Raw genomic sequence first — 21090 nt, 5'->3', positions numbered from 1 at the left:
GCCGGTTCTGTGAAACCGATGAAGAGGGCGACCTTTGCTTCGTTTGACGTTTTTTTTTTGTCTCTTTGCTTCTTTTATCTAGTTGGTAATAGTTTTTCTTCTTTCTATTTGCCCTTTTCCAATTTATGTGAATTGATATATTTTTCTAATAGTTTTAATTTTCAACTATATTTATTCTCCGCTAAAATTTCGTTAGCTTAATAATTATTTGTTTACTTTTAAATGCTATAACCATTTCTATTTGCCCCAAAATACTCTTGAACTTTTTAAATTTACTCAGAGGCTTTTAAAGGGAATAATTTCTATGGTACTATTAAGTTTTCTTGTGTTTTTCAGTTTTCACTGTGCTTTAATTTTACCACCACTCGAGGAGGTAGGCACCAAAGTTGTTGATGGATGGCAGTACAGTGAAATGGATTGCAAAATCTATTCCCTGGAGATGAAAGGTGTTACGTTGTGTGTCCAAGCTAATATTCCTATCCTAGCCCCACAAAAATCCGTAGTCACTCCGGTCCCACAAGAAAGAGCGAAATTGCACCTTGCGCGGATGGGCCCCGGCCGGTCAAACAACCAAAGACGGATGTCCAAGGCTTGGATTCGTAGGCAGAGAGGGACAGCTCGGCTCGGCTCTTGCATCCCGTCGCAGGACTCGAAGGAAAACAAGACGGACGACGCAGACGGCGACATCAGCGTGGCAGCGCAAGACGCAGATTGCCTCCATTCTGTACGACGCAGCTTGCCTTTGTCATCTGTATCTCCCTGCACAAGTAAATCAAAAGTGCAGTGTTCACACAATTTTTTTAGTGGTCGATCGGGGAGCATCCCCATCTGAATTGTACTAAACCGCTGCGGCAGACCATAGATTGAATTTTGTTACAAGATAAGGAGAAGGTGTTCAAATAAACAAGTTTCTGTAGCAAACATAGCGCATCGTTTTACTAGGATTGCTAAGAAAATGCAGTTATTTTGGAGGCAACATTCTGAATATTAAACTGATGCAACACAATTTGCTTATACGCATAGTCACAACGATGAACGTTTTAGTGGAGAACTACATCCAGCACACTGGGTCACACATTCCATCGAGCACGTGTTGGGCACATGCGCTCCGAGCCATGGCTGCACAGAGATCAGAGTACAGCCGCTACAGATCAGAGTACAGCTCAGATCAGGGCACATGCGCTCCGAGCCAACACTGCTACTGCTGCTGTGTGCTACACACAACACAAGAAACTTTGACGCACGTACACAAGCTACAGATAGCTCGATCGACACTCACGGCGCCTGACCGATCGTGGGACCACCTGCATGCCGCAGATTTTACTGCAGATTTAGCAGCCGTCGTCTCGTGCAGGGTAGTGTTACGCGTGCAGACGACAGATCGAGACTAGTAGATACCTGAGAGCGCGACCATGTCGGTTACGGTTAGGCTGAGTCCAGTGGCTCGCCTCACTCTCGTCCCGCCACGTCACCTCTCACCCCATTCTCACCCACCCCTCCAATGCAGAGGCTATAGTACCAGCTCTCACTTCTCTCTCGTCCACGTCAGCTTTTCTTTTCCAGATTTAATTATTTCACTCTCTTTTATTCGCGTACGCAAAATAATTCAATAAACTAATTTTATTCAACTTAAAAAAATTACCTATTACATAATAAATAAAAAATTACATAATAAATAAAAAAAATTATATAATAAATAAAAAATTATATAAATCTAAGGATGACTATGTGCCCACATGATCATGGGCACCCTCACGATCACGCCTGATGTAGCGTCGACGACGTCGCCTTCTGCTTGACTCCTCTTTAAGATTGAGCATCGCCTCCTCATACTCTGCTTGGAACGCATGGATCATTTCAGCCTCTATTCCTTCACGCGAATCCGTGGTAGATGAAGACATGGCGTCGAGAAGAGTGAAATTGAAGTGTGGATGGGAGAAATGAGCTCAAATGGGGTGTGGAAGGAGTGAAAACTGGGTGGGGTATTTATAGGGGGTTGGAGATGAAATTTAAATTTTTTTCAAATTTTTTGAAGTTCAAACGGTCAAATAACGGCTAGTTCAATGGATAGTCCGCGTGGACCAATCAAAACGCGCCACGCCACGTCACGTCCTCTCGCCCGGGACCCGCCACGCCAACGCACCGCCTCACTACCGCCCGCCTACCGCCCCGGCGCGTCTGCCAACGCGGGCGAGAGCGGGGCGATAGCGCCCGCTCTCACCTGGCGATAGTGCTACCGTCTTCTCTCTCCCTCTCGTCTGCCTCTCGTCTCACTCTCGTCTGGGCTGGGGCGACAGGGGGGCGGTACGCCCCCCGTTGGCACCAGCCTTAGACCCTTGTTGGCGAATGACTGGGTGAGAGCCCGGAGGTTGAAGCAAGGGCGCCAGGCACGTCCCTCTCTGCATTGGCCTGGCCTAGAAAAACAGTCCACGACGGCCCTTGCAGCTGCACATGTATATGCAGAGTTCAGCTAGATCGGAAAATCATTCACCGGCGGTACGTATTGCTTACCGCTAGCACAGTGCCTCCAGCTGCGCCTTGATGCTGTCGATGACGCCGAAGCCCCTCAGCGATCCAGCGTTCGGAAGCGCGTTGCCGCGTTCTGCTCACCGGTGAAGTTCGCCCTGGAGTGAACAAAGTCATTTTTAGAAACTATATACGCAACCTGGTAAGTTCTGAAGGCAGGATGGCTATATTTAGCTATATTATTACCTACAGATGAATGAGACGGAGCTACACTACACTTGAGTTTGGGCCGTATCGTCAGTTGGCCATGCATTTGCCCCAGCAAGGAATCGAAGAATATTCAAACCGGACAGTACGTGGCATAAATATTTGTCCAGACCGAGCGGCACAGCCTAAGGACTTGGAGTGGATTGCAGGTCATCGTCAAGGACGGCGGGCAACTGACTTGGAACATTCTGTAGCAAATATATATGCTGACACAGTGCATCACGCACATTCGATCAGTTTAATTTGCGAATGCCAAGATTTAGACCAGTATGTAAAATCATGCAACCACAACTCGCTCTTATGTGAAAAGTTTGTACTAGCTAGCACAGTAAATAAGATCGAACGACGGTAGAGATCAACATTTCGTCGTTAAGACATACTCCCTCTGTTCCAAATTACGATACGATATGTCTAGGTACAGGGTGTGACAACCTGTACCTGAATTATGCTACATAACGTTTGCCAAAACAGCCCACTTCGCACTAAAGCCAGATGATAGTTGTTGAATGTTCATACACAGAATGATGGGAATAGTGCTCTGACCATTGATCAGGCGATTATTAAGAGTAGCCAATTGTCTATCCAATATAAGGGAAATGGAGCAGCAACACCGGAGGTGCTCAGACGTGAATGTTCGCCTACGAAGCCGGCATCTAGCCCTGGAGCCCAATGATACCTGACAAGATGAGGAAAATGAGGATCACGAGGACTCAAGAGTAGAATAAATGTGTATGGCTCTAACAGATCCACTAAGTATAAGCTCTCTTCTTCACAAAAAGAAAAAAGGAAAAAAAAGATCCACAAGTATCAGATGAAAAAAAAAGAGATAGATTCGGAGGATTGTACAGTGTGTTCAACTGCACAGAGTTAAACCTGGATATAGAAAAGACTCCAACTGTGTTGTAACTTACCACAAGCAACACGGCCACCAGCATTTCCCGTGCTCTTGCTAAGCTCATGTCCACCTGATACACAACAGAGAAGGAAAGGTTATATGTACACCTTTTAGTCTTGGAGCACTATGTAGTAACAATATTACACCTATAATAAGCTATTAGGAATTTGTTCAAAATCAGAACAAAAGTGCAGACTAAAAGATGCTAACAGACAAACACTAGTTTGCTAAAAAAATTCTCTCTATGAACAACTCAGCATCCATGGAAGAATGATAACCAGACATATAAGATACACATTCAGAAAGTGGATAAAACCAAGAACTCCTAGTTATCGTAAATTAACCGCTAAGCATCAGCTTCATCCAAAAGCATGTGAAAATAGTTTGTAAACTGACAGAAATGCAGTTAAGGCGATTTCCAGATTGTCTTTAATATTATGTTTATTATCTACTGTATGAAGGATAGTGAGCATATGCAGTCAGCATAACACGAACTGCTCCATCAACACTGCACTGGAGAGGCCAAGGCCATACAGATCTGATAAAGAATCATGCCAAGATGGATGATTCAAGTGTTTATAGGCATTACCCTTGCCAAGGTCATCAGGATCGGCATGGACAACTACAGCTCGGCCAATGATTGAGTGTGGCCCAGTGAGGGGAATCTGACAACCAAATGTGTGTTCCATGTCAAATGAACAAGTTCATACCAAAATGGTAAGAAAAGGTACAGCGAGAAAGTGAGTATCAGTATCACTAACCTGGCTGTCAGTAATATTGAAATTAGCAACACCTGCCAAGCAGTAAATTGTCAGTGAGATTATGCGCTGCAATCTACTGCAGCAAATTACTTTTGAAAATAAAGAAAACTACTCTTTTCAGTCAACTATTTTAAAGGTTTCTCCAATACAAATGAACCAAATAGCAGTAAAAGCCAGTGAGACAAATGTACCATCTTCTCCAACTGTCACATTCCCAAGATCACCGGCATGCCGATTCTCATCTTCCGGTGCACCATGCTCCTTACCAGCAGGATTGAAGTGTGGCCCTACAGCACAAAATAATTTCCCCCGTAAGAAAGGCATATCCACTTGCCCTGATACATAACAGGGGAAAGGATGTAGGTACCAGTGGACATGCAGCCATTGGTGGTGTCACCAAGCGCGTGCACATGGAACCCATGGAGCCCCGGCTTGAGCCCAGAGATACTTCCGGTCACAGTGGTTGGACCTAAGCATGAACCAGAATTAGCAACCGACCAACCAATTGAGTTGGACGAATGCAGAAGTATAGAACACAGGTGTTCTCATAAGTCAAGACATGCGAGGAGAATTACCATCTCCCTCTTGGGAGAAGAAGATGGTGCCCTTGACATCACTGCCAGCGAGGACAGCGACAGCCTTCACCATTGTTTATGTGATCTGCAGTCAAAGCCCGAAAGAAACAAGTTCATTTCAGTAGGCTAACATGACAGGGCATGGTGAAGTGCTGAAGAACAAAAACTTTTGCAGTATATATATGTATTCACTAGTCAGTTATACTGCAGTTGTAGGTTTAACGACATAAATCAACACAGCTTAAAGTTCATACAGTTAGTAGATTGCAGTCGTAGGTATTAGCTACACGCATCGATGCATCTGTTACACAATCATACGCGTAGGCAAACACTACTGCACAGGCAGCAAACCAAATCATACGCGTAGTAGGCAAATACTACTGCACAGGCAGCAAACCAGTCACCCAGATCTTCTATGTAAGCGATGCAACAACAGAAATCTACCGAGTAATTCGAACACGAATTCGGCAGGGCTAACGAATATCAAAGACGCACGCGGACGGAACAACCACAGATCCGGCCAATCCGGCTGAATCAGCGACAGGGTCTAGGTGGATGAATTCAGGCAAAGAGAAACGATTAGAACCCTAATTAAGATTTGGGGTTTAGAACTTCAGGTACGGGAGCGCTTACAAACGATGAGAAGCGACTAGAACCCTGGGATCTGGGGGTTTAGGGTGATTGATTGATATACCTCAGGCGACCCCTGCGCGCGGCGCGAGTTGAGAAGTCGGAAGAGAAGGCGAGCAGCGAGCGCGAGTCTGTGGAAGACTCGAGAACCGAGGGCTGAATGGAGGGGAGGAGGGCACTTGTCCAGGTACACACTGGAACTGGAAGCACCTTAAATTGACACTGGTGGGGAGCTAGATCGCCACCTACCCCACCTCTATTTTTCTTTATTTTTTGTTTTTATCTGGTACCTACTCCCAGCAATTTCAATTTCACCATCTAATTTCAATTAGTAACCCCATGGATTTCGTAGTGGCATGTCAAACTGTTAATTCAGTTCAGTTTTCATCATGCTGAGAACTTTGAACGATTTCATTTCATTTCATCATGCTGTGCCTGATTGCCTGAACTTTGAACGAAAGGTTGAGGCTTGGCAGCTTTCCAAGATAATTCAGACCTTCGGACTGGACGGTAAATACTGTACTACTACTACTTCTTCCAAGAATCACACAGCACCGTACAGGAGTAACTTAGAAGAATATTTAGCTATAATTAACTACTACCGCAGAGGTAAATACAGGTGCCAAGCACTGGTTAAAACGAGCCCTCTCTCTAGTTGCTAAACCTGAACAAGAACAGAAACGGACAGGGTAGTACACCATCCTATATGCACATGATCTACAACAAATATATCTTGAGATTCATGCTGTTTTCTCTCTCCTTCATTCTGCTGCACCAAATTCCATTCATAGGGCGACGATGGGGCCCGTAGGCTTGCAGTGCGCGGTGAACAGCCTCGCGGAGAAGAGATCCTTGGCCACCTTCTTGAGATCAAACGCGCGGGTGGACGAATGCTTCGATCCCCTGATGTGCTCGCGCAGCGTGAGGTTCTCCTCCCTCATCATGTCCATGGACGACGCGAGCTGCCTGATGACCTCCCTCTTCTCCTCGTCCTTCCCTGCGAGCTCCGCCTTCAACGCTGCGTTCTCTTCCGCGGCCTTCTGCAGCGCCGCATTCTGCTCCTTCAGACTCTCGATCTCCACGCGCATCAGCTCAACCTGCTCTTTCTGTCGCTGCTGTTCCTGCGAGGCCGACTCCATCTTGATGATCTCCCCACGCATCAGCTGTTCCTGCTGTTCTTCTTCTTCTTGCTCGGGGTCATCCACTTCAGACTCCGAGTCATAGATGGAGATAGAGCAAGAGGAGCGAGGCGTCGTCCTGCCGTTCGTGGACGACGCCTGAGACCGGCTCTGCGTGCAGGAAGAAAGGCCAAACACTGTTTGGCGTGTGCCGCTGCCATGTTTCAGCAGGTCATACTGCTCCGCCAGCGAGCGGTGCGTGCGGTACAGGTCGCCGAGCATGTCCACTAGCACGGGCCGCTTCTTGTAGTACATTTCAGCACGCTGCGCAAATGAGTCCGCGTCTTGGTCGATCAGCTTCAGCATTTGCATGGTCTTGTCATCCAGCTCTGAAATCAAGGGGAAGGGACAACAAAACAATTTTGTTACTGAGCGTGAGCAAGAGGTAATCTACCAAGATGAAGTTCTACATTTCTACTTATGAAGCAATGGCAACTTCGTCAGAACCCAAAGGTCAAGATCACTACAGAACAGAATAATCAGGTTATAAATTCCCATGAAAAGTCAAGTGCAATAGCTAGAGTTTGCTATAAGGATTCTGGTCACATTGAGTTGAACAGTGGATTGGCAAGACAGTAGACAGAATGATCATGAGAGAAATTTTCGGATAAATTCAAATGGACTTTGCAATAGATCACTATAAACTTTGAATATTTCATATTTTCATGATGACAAAAACAATTCCTTAACGACAAGAGTACAAGAGAAGCATGCTGATAAAATAAGTTAACATACAAAAAGCATGATCCCACTGAAACCGGACTTGGGCAAAGGATTGCATTGCATACCCAAATACTAAAGCACAAGAAGAGCAGATCACCCGTTGGAGAATGCAAGGGGATGAGGCCATACCTGAAAGTGTGTTGTTCAGCCATGGAGATGGCCTTGTAAGGTTGTGGCTGCCAAACCACCATGCCTGTGGCAGCTCCTTGCGCATCATCTTGTCTTTTGACTTACCTGCAGCAATCATACAGACCAACAAGAATCAGCAAATGGGAAAATTCAGACAGATGCCACAAAATTTTCTTTTTTGAAGCTTCAACACACAAGATCATCAATTCATCATGATTTCAGGCGATGGATTCTTTATTTCTTTTGGTTCGCCCTAAAATCTTTTGGACAAAACTTGACATTTCATCCAAATCAACACGTAAACAGAAGTAATACTTCTCAGTGGGCATGAATTAAAGAGTGAACTAACAAGCGACCAAAGATTTTGTTCACGAAAATGCACGACTCTTCAAACCACGTGGGACTACATACAGATTCTTTGCAAAAGAGAGTGATCCAGAAGCGCATTACAGAGGGCAGGAACAGAGTGGGAAAGGATGTGGATCTCTTTCACAAGTCAGAAACAAGAACATGTTGGAGATGACTGTAACCTAAAAAGTTGAGTTTTCATATCCTAGGGAACAGGGGGAAAACATATCATTTTCAGTGCTATTCGTGTAGTTCATGTAACTGAACACATTGCTAAATGAGAACTTGAAGGGGGAAAAAGGGAAAAGGTGCAACCTACACATCTTCATTCGACGAGTGCAAAGGTCCACACTCCACAGGACTATTCCATGCCAACAGTCAGAATAAACAACAGCAGGCCCAATCAGAACGAAATAAAAATAAAAACTTGTCAGAGGATTCAGCTTTGAATCGCCTAAGCTGATTGAAAACTACTTCCTCCGTTCCAAATTGCAGGTCGTTTTGGCAAATCTAGATACATAGTACATAGTACGTAGATTTTGCTATGCACCTAGATAGATATATATTATGTTCACGTATCTTAATTTGCCAAAAAAAACTACAATTTAGGACGGATGGATAGAATGTAACGCACCGTCTTAACGAAAAGAAGCATACCTCCAAGACCTTGCACTCATCAAAGGCGTACTAAGTGCTAGCTGAAGAACAAAACCGTACGTTGCCTGAACTAGGATAGGAAGTGAACCTGTCTCGCAATCGATGTCGCTGTTGTACTGGAACAATCTAGTAGTATTCATACCAGCTAGACATCCCATGCTAATATGATATCGCCAAGACGGACGCAAAGACGGAGAAAATCAGAAGGGAAGAGCCAAGAAACCGAAGCGGAAGTAATGGGCTTGCAGTTACAGATTCATCAGCACAATCCCATGCAACCGTACCTCCAGGAAGCAGCAAGAAGCACCAGACCGCGCCACTCACGCACCCAACAAAACCGATACTACCTCCCACGCCGCAGCGAGATGAAAGAATCATCAACCAAATCGAGAAGTTTCTGGGAGAGAGAGGGGGGGGGGGGGGGGTTTGGAACCGCACGGCACCTGCGTCGCGCGTTCGTGTGGCCGCCGCGGCCGCTCCGCTCCGAGGTGATGAGGAGGCTTCCCGTTGCGGCTGGGCTCTCTCACTCTCTCTCTCTCTCTCCTGCCCTGGCCCCTCCGCTGCTTTTAGGACGGTGAAGCGGAGGAAGCGGACAAGCGGCGCCTCGCGAGATTTTCAAATCCGGCCGCTCCACGAGTCCACGAGCACGACGATGATGGCTGGACGCGAGGGGAAGGGGACTCTTGCGGAGGAGCCCTCGGGAGAATCCCCTATTTATCTTCCGGGTCGGACTGGCACGCGCCGCGGCCGTGGTGGGATCGGCTTTGGTTTTCTATGCCTCGGAGGGGCCGGAAAGCGAACGTGCCGTGTTCAGACTGGGCCCAGTTGGCAGGGCGCTCCTAGTCAGCAGCAGCAGCCGCTTTGAGACTTGAGAGGGAGCGTGTCCATCTCGGTAAGCGCTAGGCGGGAGTAATTAAAAGTAGATGTAAATGGACAGCAGCGCGAATGGCAAGGTCCGTTCATCAAGTAGGACCAGATTGTTCACAGTTCATCTTGCCACAAACTGATGATGAGCATCCAGGTGCTCTGCTGCCACAAACCAGCTACGTAGGTTCAGGAACATCACATCATGCATTGGCGAGCTATAAAAATCTGCCAAATTTGGAACGAAAACGCATCGAATATGCCATTCTTCGTTTCGTTCGTTTAAAAAAAAATGCCCTTCTCCATGAATCTTTCTTCCCAGTCCGGAGAGAGTGTGGAAAAAAAAACAAACGTTTGTGCATGTGCTGCCAAGCAGGAGGGGGGAAGGGCCGGTCGCTTTCTGAAAGCGCGCTGCGCGGCCTGTACTTGTTGGGCCCTGCTAGCTTATGCACGGATGCCTCTTTTTAAACTAGCCGTTGCAGACTCCCATGCCGCATCGGACTGGCCAACTGGTGAATAGTAAAAAACAAAAAAAAGGAAGAAAACCTTAATAAATTATCGTCAAACGATGCAGATACGGAGATGAGGCCAAAGCCGAGTGCCAGTTGGATGGAGGGAGATGGGCCGGTGGTGTGGCGTGGCCCACCACGCAGCTTGCGCGCGCGCGCGCGCCTACTAGCCGACCGTTGCGATGCGACCGGGAGCTGAGCTGCAGCCCCATCCACGTTACTATTCTTCAGGTCCTCGAGTGCCTCTCGTCGCGAGATGGATGGATGCATCGTCGACACGGGCACGCCTTGACGGAGCTGTCGGTGCGCTGGTCGGTCGGTGCTTCATGTTTGTCTCGCCTGCCTCGAACCAGGTTCCGCCTCCCCTCCCGGCGGCCTTTCCCAGTGATCTCGTAGCACGGCCACAGATTCTTTATCTCCTTTTCATTATTCCCAGGCCGAGAAAACGGTTCCGTTCCGTTCCGTTCGTACAATCGTACGGCCTACCTGTGTTGCGTTGCTGGTGGTATAGCTCTTGTTGATGCTCGAACGGAATGACTGCGACCTGGCTGGCTGGTGGTGCACACATCATCGAGTTCGCAATTCCGGGACCACCCACTATTTGGTGGATCAAAGGCCCATCTTGGCCCTGGCCCGAGACTTGTCGGGCTACGCCCAACCAGTCAGGCCCAATCAATGAGAGGACAAAGATGACAAGCCCAACTGTGCGGTGGCCCAAGATGCGCGAATTCAAGCCGCAAACAAGTTTCCGCACGGCGCAGTGACGGGATGCTGTGCTGCCCAGACGAACCCAGACGCCTTCTCGCACCGCCGCGGCTTGTGTCGTCTGCGTCAGCGCGTCCGTGTGGCCTTGCATGCGCAGGGGATAAAGTTTAGTCGTATCCTATTCTATTTATTCAGAACTATTAAGTAAAATCTGTTTACAAAACTTTCACGGACGTGTGCTAATTCATGAGATAGATGAATTTAATAAGACTAATTAATCTGCTATAGTAACTCTCCGCTAATTATAAATTATATATCTCGAATTATATTCATCCTCTCCTCTCCCGGCCTGCGGCCGAGTCCAGACTATACGGCGATCGTCGTGCGTCGACGAGGGCCGCCCGGGGAAGCAAAAGCAGTGTCAAGGCGCGGATGGAGGGATCAGATCTCCAGGTGATCCCCTTTCTTCCCTTTTCCGGCGGCACCGAGGCGAGCGATGAGGAGGTGGCCATCATTCTGTCCGCCTCCGGAGCCGCTGGCCGGTGGCGGTGGAGCGACCACTCGACCACTCGAGTTGTCGCCCATTGCGCTCTGTCACACACCAACAGCTACGAGCAGTGACAGACAATGCCTGCCTTGTCAGTCACTCAGTCGTCAGTACTCAGTCGGTAGCTCCCACCACCACCATGCAGCTCCGGAGACATGACGAATATGCGAGTTCAACGGTATCCGCAGTGCTTTCCATTGCTCGCCGAAGAATCCTGGTTACACCAAGGAGACATAAAAAAGACAACGGAGGACGATCTCCCGAGAAATGTCGATAGCTTTTTCTTTGCATGGGTTGCTTCGTTGCACGGGCACGCGAGCGAGACTCAATGGATGAATTGACTAAAGCCGGCCACGGGCGTGAGTGACCTTGGGCGAGGGTAAAGGAGAGAGCTTGCTTTTGCAGCCTGCCTTCTTCCCTTTCACGGGAGCAGACCGAATCGGGCAACGGATTTAATGCTGGCACCGGCTGCCCGTGCTGCCCTCTCGCTTGTTTCATCCACCAATCTCCAGAGAGCCATCATCCATGGCTTTTATATCTACAGCCATGGATCATATCATCTACTCCACTAATAATTAGCTGCAGCTAGGCTTCACAGTTTTAACTGACGCGATGAACGCAGTCTAGTGAGCCGTGCATGCCAACTGCCAATGGCGTGCCTGATTTCCAGCAGGTTCAATTCCACCGGTAGAAGAAGCAGCAGCTACTGCCACTGTGAGTCGATCGGATGGATATTATTCATTCAGAGATGTCGCCGCCATCTATCGCCTACCTGCATGAGCTAGCTGTGCCTGCACGGAGCAAGCAGAACCGCACGTTCCCGGAAAGGTCCAAGACCATGTGCCCCGCCAGCTGCTGCTCGATCCGGTCCGGTCGGGTCCGAGTCAGACGGCGGCCGCGGCCGAGGACAGATTGCTCACCGCGCGCGGCTTGCCCCCGTCAGCCGCCCGTCCGCCACACAGCAGGGATCGGATCGCACGTTCCGTCCGTTGATTCCATTCCCCTGCCTGCTCCAGCTGGACGCCGGCGTGCGGCGGGCGGCGGACGTGTTCGATTTTTGGAATCCTAGCAGAAGTGGTGTATTTTAATGACCATGCTAAATATTTCTTATCTCATACTCAGAAGCATATAATTATGGTTTGTTTTGCTTTGAATAATTTTATCGGCAATTTGCGTGATAACAAATTTGAAAGATGTGATACTGATGAGCAGTACTTGGTACCATCTATAAGTGGCACGACATAAGTACCAGAAGATGGGAGTGAAGATGTAGAGAATTAGGATACCATTCGTGATAAGATCGTTGATAATTTGGTTAGTGCGAGAGCAGGGTAGTTATCTTGACATATATCATAATTTTATTATAAGCCATTTACCTTGTGTAATTGCTACAGTTCTATTTATGTGAACCATATGGATAAAATTTAGAAAATATTTTTCTTTCCAAAAGATACATTTACATGTGAAATAGTGAACATATTAGGTTTGTACGAGTATTTTGTTATATAGACAGCCTCATAAACCTTCAGAGATATTACAGGTATTTCACCCACAGTACGCAGTTTCCCACAGCTCACAACTGCTCTAACTAAACGGTCTTCTGCTTTTCTCACAGCAGATTTTTCACAGCCCACAGCTCACAGCAACTTTTTCAAAAGCCACAGCCCAACCAAACACACCCTTACTGCTGTAGGAGCAGTTTTACTAGTCTACGAGTAGTTACACAGATGCAGGACGTGGACCATGTCCCAACCCTTATCGTAGAAAAAGTATGCTATGTGTACAGTCCTGTGTACCCGGGTCTGACAGTAACCACTGAATTAACAAAGTTGCTCTAGTGATATTATCGATTGGCGTGTTGTACTGGCAATCATCGGCCGCAGCGAAGGCACCGTCGAGATTTCTGCGGTGGGGTAGGTTCCATGCACGGGCTTCTGCGTTCCGCCTGTGCTTGGCATATTTGGCATTCTTGATCCTCCGGATCTTTCTGTGCTTCTTGTTTTCATCCTGAGGAGCGTCCGTAGTGCGCCGACGATCTTTCTGTGCTTCTTGTTTTCATCTTGAGGAGCGTCCGTTGTGTGCTCGTCGGCGGAGACGTCCGCGAGCGTCGTACTCTCTTACTGGTTCGTCGTCATCGTCACGCTTGCGGAGAGAGGCCATATAGATATGACGTTGCGGGAAAAACTCTCTGCTAGAGTTGTAGTCGACGAGTACCGTCCCGCTCCCTTCCTCCTTGATGATGATGGGAGAGGGGGGGCTTGCCTTCCTAAAAAGGTAGTTCTTTTATGAAGGCCATAAGGTGGGAGTCGAATTTGATTAGCTCAGAGGGCTCCATGCCCTTCCAGTACACGAACCGGTCTTGTGGTGTTGAAGTTATGGTTAGGACCAGACGACAACTCGGAGAGATTTCGGAGTCGTCATCCGAGTTCGAGTACTTGTCGAAAATGAGGGCCTCCCGACAGGCGGTGGCTCCCTCGTCTCCGATCTTGAATAGGTTATACAGGTCCTCTTCCAATGTGGAGAGGAACTCGGATTGAGTGAGCTCCTGGTAGATAGATGCCGCATTGCGTAGTCCGAATGAGAGTTGGATACGCTCTTCCTCACATCGGATTGAATCCGACCTGAGAAGTTCTGATGCAGCACGAGTTGAAGTCGCGACGACAGCAGACTCCTCCTCAATCTCCCTAGTTAGGTCAGAAAGTAGCATCTCGTCGAGGTTGTTGATGAACTCGTTGAGATCGCTGCATTGAGCTGCTGCAGATGCCTCCGGCTTCATGTCGTCGACAAGGTGCCAACGAAAGCTGCCCACGCTGTTAGCGACGCAGACCCATGAGCCGAAGATGAAAGTTGTGCCTTCGTCAAACATGACGCTGGTGAAGTTGAAAGATGCTATCGAGTTCACCGGTGGATGCTTGACGAACATCCCTACCTGGCGCGCCAGGTATCGGTTTTTAACCTCCAAGCCCACCGAGAGGTACCCCCGAGGTGGTAGATTGTAGGTGGGGTGCCGTTGAGATCAAGAACTCGAAGGTGCAAGGAACACGGAATTTTAGATATGTTCGGACTGCTGAGAGCGTAATACCCTACATTCTGTATAGTGGTTTGTATTGCCTTACATAATGTCTTCTTTGGAGGAGGTCTCTGTCCGCCCTTATATAATCTGAGGGGGGCAGAGTTACATGCAAATTCTAGCCAAATACGAGCTTAGGAGTAATACCTGAGCACTACTCTGTTAGTTCCTTCTGTTCCTACTAGTTCTACTTTTGTACAAGTAATTAAAAAAATATAAGGTGTGACCATGTCTCGTTCTTTACCTAGAGATGTACATTCTGTACCCACACCTATTACCCCGGATCCGACACGCGGTGTCCTAGCTGGCCTGGCCGTTCTGTAAGCAGTCCTATTACCCCGGATCCGACACGCGGTGTCCTAGCTATAGATGGCAACGGGTAAAATCCGCGCGGATATTAACTTTGTATATCCGTATCCGCGTACCGAAATCCGTACCCGCGCCCGCGCCCGCAACCCGCCACGGGCATAAAACGACGCCCGTATCCACTATCCGCGGATACCCGCGTACCCACAGGCACGCCCGTGTACCCGCAAATTTTAGAAAATCAAGCTGAACCAGCTCAGTTACAGAACAATAACCATGCTGCTTCGGCTCAATTTTGTACAAATATTTTCAGGCTTCCGCTTCATATGAGGACAAATAAACAATCCGAAAGCTTTGATCATATCAATCAACTATCAACCTAAGATTAAAAAAATTAGAAAAGCTCAATTGATCCGGATCACCTACTTTCAGTTTTTTTCCTGCCATTGAATAATCTCATAGTCAAACAGGAGATTATCTCATACAGGAACTGGAGTCACTTCTTCAGCTTGTAAGCTATTGTAGTAGTCGACAAGGACTTGGGCGGGCGGGGGGCCGGCGGCGGGGCGGGTGGGCGGGCGGCGGCGGGGCGGACGGGCGGGCGGGGCGGGCGGCCGGCGGCGGGAAGACGGGGGCGGGCGGGCGGCCGGCGGCGGGGATGGGGGCGGGCGGGGCGGCGGGTGGCTGGGAATTGGGAGAATGGGTCGGGAGGTCGGGGAGACGGGCTGGCGGCTGGGAATCGGAGATGGGCGGATGCAAACCCTAAAATATGTATATATATAATCACTCGGGGTCCACATGTCAGCGGGTCTGGCGGGTTTGCGGGTTCGGGTATTAATTTTTCAAATCCGTTACCAACTATCCGTTGGGTTTAGATCTGTACCAGCGCCCGTACCCGCGGGCACAAATCTAAACCCGTACCCGCGACCACCGGGTTTAGTATCTGCGGGTCCGCATGTATTTCATACCCGTTGCCATCCTTAGGTCCTGTTCGTTTCCTACCATCTAAAACTCGTCACATCAAAAAGAATCTTGCTATTTAGAAGTATTAAATAAAATCTGTTTATAAAACTTTTTGCACAGCTGGGTACTAATTCGTGAGATAAATTTAATGAGCCTAATTAATTCATAATTTGCCACAGTAATGCTACAGTAATCATCCGCTAATCATGGACTAATATACCTCATTAGATTCATCTCGCGAATTAGCACTGAGGTTCTGCAATTAGTTTTGTAATTAGACTTTATTTAACACTTCTAAATGATAAGATTCTATTTAATACGATCCTCTGAACTTTAAATGCCAGAAAACGAACACCGTTAGCCATAGCCGGCCGGTTCCGATCGACCCCGTCGCTGTCGCTGATAGGCCAGCCAAATGCCGCGCGACCGCCGTACGGCGCGTGTCGTCCGCCGCCGCGGGGCCGGCCAGCAAGGCAACAAGGAGCGTGCATGGTGCCAGCGGAGTGATAAGGCAAGCCAGGGCACGGTGCCATCGTGCCAGGCGATCGAGTGACGAGACGGCGTAGGATGGGAGCCTATCGATGCCCCGCTTCTTGTCCGTATTGTAGGTAAAGGGACCGCGTGAGACGATGCGCCTGGTGGTTGTGTGGTCGCCGGCGGCGGGGCTCATAGCTGAAGCTGATAGCTCGGCCGCGTCGCGTCCTCCGTGTCCTCACTCATCGTCAAGTCATCGTCATGGGACGGCACGAATTGAAGCGGCCGAAACGACCCTGGGCTGGGCATACGTGCGTCGCGGCGGCATCTGACATCATATCGTCCGAGGCAGCGCGGCGCCATCAGATCGGATCTGACGAATGGGCCGGGTTCGATCGATCGATCCACGTCGTCGGAGCTAGCATCGTGCGTTCGAACGTGTGCAAAACGCCCAACGTACGGACGATCGATCGACAACAACTGGAAGGCAAGGCATGCAGGCATGTGGCTGACAAGCATTTCCAAGCCAAGCAAGCAGGGAACGAATGGAATGAAGCTTTGCTTCGTCCCCAGCACGCGTCGCGCCCCTTGTACGAGCTAGTGCCTTGGTATATGTAAGGTTGTCGTCTTGCATGGACGAGGATACACGTACGTTACGTATGCGTGCCCTCCTGCTTCTCATCTTCACACGTACAGGCTCGATCGCTGTGTGCAATTCTTGGCCGCATGCCTATCAACTATTACTGTCTTCGATCTCCTACTGTTTATTCATCATGGGATAATTAATTAGCATGAATAATAATGACTAGCTAGCTCTCCGTCGCGTCGTTCAAAGTAAGGCACTAGCTAGCTAGGACTACTGATTCCATGCATGCATATTCCCGGCCGGCCCCATACATGTCGTCTGCCGTGCCCCCGGCCGGCCGGGGAGTGTGCCAAAGGCGCTGCCGTGTCCGTCAAAGGCCGGCGGCGCAGAAAGCTAGCTGCTGCGTATGCAACTAGCCGGCCGGGCCACGGGGCGACGACCGGCAGAAGAGCAGCGCGAGCTGCTCGGGGACAACTCGGACCCATGCATCTCGGTTCGCCACCACCACCCAAACCAATGCAATGCAAACGCCCTCCTCTGGTCTAGTGGTCTTCTGGCCGGTATCGGTGTCATACTGTCATGTATGTCCGCAGTCTGCATCGGCCATTGGCCATGTTTTAGCAGCCACCCATGTCGGTGTCATGCCAAGTCGGCAACGTACGTACGCATGCGTGCAGCATTTGGCCGGGCATTCCCCTTTCCGAGCAAGCTAAGGGTCAGGGAAGAAGAAGCTTCCTATCTACTCATCCGTAGAACCGACCCTACGCACACATACAGTCATACACACAACACACGTACGGTAACTTATTACTACATACTGCCAAAGTTGAAGAGAGAATAGAGCTGTCATCGGTACTACGTATACATACAAATGATACTATAAAAAAAATTTACACTATGGTTATTGTGAACTATACATATAAAGAAAAAATAAGCTAAGTATATTTTAGTGTATATAAAGGTTAAAATTGTTAAAACCTCAAAATATGACTTAAGTTGTATGAGATACTATATAGTCATGTCATAGGCTACGATGTAGGTTCATAATAATATTTTGGACCATTTAATAACCTTAAATGAAAAAATTATCAACTATAAAGTTATTCTCTACAATTTTGATATAAAGTTGGACTTCATCTAAGATCATATTGAAAAATTATGAATTTTTTTGTGTACAACCATTTTTAGGGCAGGTCGTCATCACCCGCCCTTAAAAATGTATTTTTGGGACGGGTCCACCCGCCCCTTGACATGCTATTTTTGGGGGCGGGTGATGGTTATTTGCAGGGGCGGGTGATGGCGTCACCTGCCCCTAAAAATATTTTTCTAGAGGCGCATCAGAAGCTACGGTAACCGAGTTCTATTTGTAGGAATAAGCTACCTTTCTATCCGCAACATCGTGCAAATCGTTTTTTTTATAGTGTGAAAAACAAACGAACGATGCACATGGACATGGCCCGATTATATTGCTGGCTCCATCAAGGTGCTGGGCATGGCTGCTAGTTAGCCCTAGTGATCGTAGAGCATGTTGAGGCGCCGCACTCTGCCACCATGCATGTTCTCTGATGGCTGGTTACATGAACGGTTCCTGCGTGGTGGGCCGCACCCGATCCAGCCGCAGCGCGCGCGTCATGCTCTTGCTGCCTTCTTCTTTCTACAGTAGGCCGGGTCAGCTCAATCTAACCGAATCTGCATGCCACAACCAGCTGGTAAACTTCCATGTATGCCATTCGAGAACCCAGAAGTAGTAGGAAAAGCTGTCCCTCACTTCACTATACGCGTACGTATGCTATACGCCACGCCAGCCGGATGTACGTACAAGTAGGGGCGCAGCTAAGATTCTTTGTTAGGGTGGTCCAGAGTATATAATATTGGATTAATAAAGTGTTTTACAATTTTAAACATCTTAAGATTAATAATTAAGTCTGAATTTTGCATACGTATTGGACTGTTTGATGGATATTACTACTAATTTTAGGGTGGTCCATAGCCCACCTGTCCACCTAGCTAGCTACACCACTGCGTACAGGTCTTGTACTGTTACACAGTCACATTGCTAGAGTTCTGCTGTATACTGACCTGCAAGCTAGTAGTCAACTTATCACACTGCGAGTAGAATGTCAGATAGGAGATCAAAGTAAATTCGGAGTAGTCCATGAGGAGATCGATCCGTCATCGATCATATCATTGAGCCAGAAGGAGGCATGGAGGCATGCATGCATGTCAGCCACAGCCTTTCTTCGATTCCAGCCACACGTGCCACATGCCCCGACGATCCCTAGCTAGCAGAGTACCACACTACTCTACTGAAATTGTCCTATATACCATGGACCGATGCTTTTCTAACCTTAAAGAACCACAGTACTCCATACTTACCAAATTATCCTTACCAAATTATCAGTCATCATTTTAACTTTTCTAAATACATAATTTTGATATAGATCTACATATATATTTATATTACTACCACGAAAAAGTTTTTAGGGGCGGTTGAAAAGCTATTTCTAGAGACGGATGCGGTACCCATCCGTGCTTCTTGCAGCTAAAAATGTTATTTGCAGAAGTGGATAATACGGACCCTGAAAATTTATTTCCACACACGGATCACCCCTTACCTACCCTGCAAACCGATTTAAAAAGTAAAAAAATGCTGCCCGCCGTGCAGCCGCAGCCACGCCGCCGTCGGCGTTGCCTACGCCCCCACGCGCTCGCCCTGGCCCCCGGCCCCCGCACGCTTGCTGTACCAGGGTGGATGATGTCTAGCTCCTAAAAATGAGGCTAAAAATATATTTCTAGGAGCCGGTCAGTTGTTACAGTAGTCCCGGCTTCCTTTGTAGTTACAGTAGTCCCGCTTTCTTTGTAAAACATGCTATAAATTATTTTTTTATAGTGTGTCTAGATGCATACTAAAACTAGAAAACTCAAAACGACTCGGAGAGAGTAGTAGCTAGTGCTACAACTACAATCAGCATATAATTAACAAATGTGAAAACAAATGAGCCTTTCGTGCTCCAGACGTAATTGAGGAGCTGAGGGTAATCAAACAAGAACTTTCTTGTGAGTTCTTACGCAGTGGCTCTTACAAACTTGATGCAGCCACATCAACATTCATTAGACCACCAATTTGGTCACGGGAGGGCAAATGAAAGGCACAATGGAAGGCTCTAATAATTCGCACTCCAAAACGCCGGGAACGAAACGAACTGGATGGAGAGATACAGAGATAGCGTTCCCGATGCAGGAAGCATGCATGGTCGTCCGCATCCGCATGCATGGAACGAACTTGCAGTTCAACACTTCTAAATGCGACTCTTCCATCGCTTAGAGGTCAGATTAAGGATGCCGAAGCTAGCTGTTTGATCAAATCAATGATTAGAGCATGCAGATGCAGGAATGCTAGCTACATGCATTTATCATGTGAATTTGTTCCCTTCATTGTATTTCTTTTGAACGCAAATTCCCTTCATTGTATCTTTCTAAAAAAAAGGAACACTCCTCAGGCTCTGCCCATGTCATTATCCATTTCATGATATTTGTCCAAGCTATCGCACACATAGAAAAAATTAAGAAAAAGATAATGAAAAGAAAAGATCGGTTTTATTCAAATTATATTCTATAATTATACTCTAACATTTTTCATACCATTAATTTAGTGTCTTAAAAGTAAGTTTTGCTTCTTGAAAACAAACTTTTTAGCACCGGAATCATCTTATACTTTCTAGCACATTTAAAAAGGATCTAGTAGTACCAAAAATATGATGGTAGAGAGACGTTAGAATAGGGGAGTGAGCACATGCTGACACTCACGCGTGAAAAACAGAAAGTGGTTAGGTTTTATACTCATAGTTTTAAATCGTCGGTTAAGACGTTTAGCGGCAAAGCTGCTGCTACAGTGTTTAGCGGGCTATAGCCAGCTTTAGCGGGCTAAACGCCATCGCGGCTGCCCTTCTTAACAGATATAACCGGCTACATCAGCAGCAGCAGCTATAGCCGACTATTTAAAAATTGTTTATAGTACATTTGTAGAAGAGAGACAAAGCACACAGACAAACCATGGAACGCCACCTTACAAGTTGTACCCTGTAAAGAGCATAATAGCACGCTGAATATTCAGCTCAAAACTCTGCTTAAAATGGTTCCTCAAAAGAAAAAAAGAAACATAAACTCGAGCAAAATCCACCCCGTTCCAAGCTGCAAAGACGGGCGGCCGCAGTGGATCCACCTCGGCGATCCAGATCGTCACAGCCGCACAGGGTTGTCGGACAGATCACGGCCGGGGTAGGGTAAATCCAGGACCACCCGCTGCTCCTATTCCAACACCAAACACCGGTGTTGACCACTCACCACCAGCCACGTGTCCCTCCCCGATCGAACCCGTCACGAGCCCCATCCGCTTTATATACGCCAAGCCCAACTGAAATACGAAAAGTTTCAGAG

The 21090-nt window shown here is 47.8% G+C and overlaps 2 protein-coding genes across 5 annotated transcripts; both read right to left on the bottom strand.

Moving 5' to 3' along the window:
- Positions 1 to 3084: 3084 nt before the first annotated feature.
- On the bottom strand, positions 3085 to 5811 carry LOC112880490 (superoxide dismutase [Cu-Zn] 2). 2 transcript variants are annotated; one of them, XM_025945129.1, is made up of 8 exons: positions 5659 to 5811; positions 4965 to 5049; positions 4757 to 4858; positions 4581 to 4676; positions 4390 to 4421; positions 4218 to 4293; positions 3645 to 3698; positions 3085 to 3409 (listed from the first exon to the last, which is right to left on the bottom strand). In XM_025945129.1, the coding sequence occupies exons 2-8, from the start codon at positions 5035 to 5037 to the stop codon at positions 3387 to 3389; spliced, it is 456 nt and encodes a 151-aa protein (XP_025800914.1). In that variant the 5' UTR covers positions 5038 to 5049; positions 5659 to 5811; the 3' UTR covers positions 3085 to 3386. The 2 variants fall into 2 exon arrangements, with proteins under 2 accessions (XP_025800914.1, XP_025800915.1); XM_025945130.1 differs by lacking the exon at positions 5659 to 5811 and adding an exon at positions 5598 to 5636.
- A 287-nt stretch (positions 5812 to 6098) lies between these two features.
- Positions 6099 to 9241, bottom strand: LOC112880489 (protein NETWORKED 3A-like). Of its 3 annotated transcripts, none has more exons than XM_025945127.1 (3): positions 9073 to 9241; positions 7625 to 7729; positions 6099 to 7101 (listed from the first exon to the last, which is right to left on the bottom strand). In XM_025945127.1, the coding sequence occupies exons 2-3, from the start codon at positions 7710 to 7712 to the stop codon at positions 6380 to 6382; spliced, it is 810 nt and encodes a 269-aa protein (XP_025800912.1). In that variant the 5' UTR covers positions 7713 to 7729; positions 9073 to 9241; the 3' UTR covers positions 6099 to 6379. The 3 variants fall into 3 exon arrangements, with proteins under 3 accessions (XP_025800912.1, XP_025800910.1, XP_025800913.1); XM_025945125.1 differs by lacking the exon at positions 9073 to 9241 and adding an exon at positions 8914 to 9048; XM_025945128.1 differs by lacking the exon at positions 9073 to 9241 and adding an exon at positions 8288 to 8869.
- Positions 9242 to 21090: the final 11849 nt, after the last annotated feature.

This window comes from Panicum hallii, chromosome 2 (genome assembly GCF_002211085.1).
Source record: "Panicum hallii strain FIL2 chromosome 2, PHallii_v3.1, whole genome shotgun sequence".
NCBI classification, from domain to species: domain Eukaryota; kingdom Viridiplantae; phylum Streptophyta; class Magnoliopsida; order Poales; family Poaceae; genus Panicum; species Panicum hallii.
This window is presented reverse-complemented; position numbering and strand designations above follow the sequence as displayed.

Bases quoted from the DNA above. Each gene is read 5' to 3' on its own strand.
- LOC112880490 (XM_025945129.1), bottom strand. From the start codon at position 5,037: ATGGTGAAGGCTGTCGCTGTCCTCGCTGGCAGTGATGTCAAGGGCACC. The intron at 4,294-4,389 runs GTTAGTGATACT...TTTGGTTGTCAG, and splicing joins TCAATATTACTGACAGCCAG to ATTCCCCTCACTGGGCCACA. The intron at 3,699-4,217 runs GTAATGCCTATA...GTTGTGTATCAG, and splicing joins TCCTGATGACCTTGGCAAGG to GTGGACATGAGCTTAGCAAG.
- LOC112880489 (XM_025945125.1), bottom strand. From the start codon at position 9,007: ATGATTCTTTCATCTCGCTGCGGCGTGGGAGGTAGTATCGGTTTTGTT. The intron at 7,730-8,913 runs GTACGGTTGCAT...TGATTGCTGCAG, and splicing joins CTTCTTGCTGCTTCCTGGAG to GTAAGTCAAAAGACAAGATG. The intron at 7,102-7,624 runs GTATGGCCTCAT...CCTTGATTTCAG, and splicing joins GCTGAACAACACACTTTCAG to AGCTGGATGACAAGACCATG.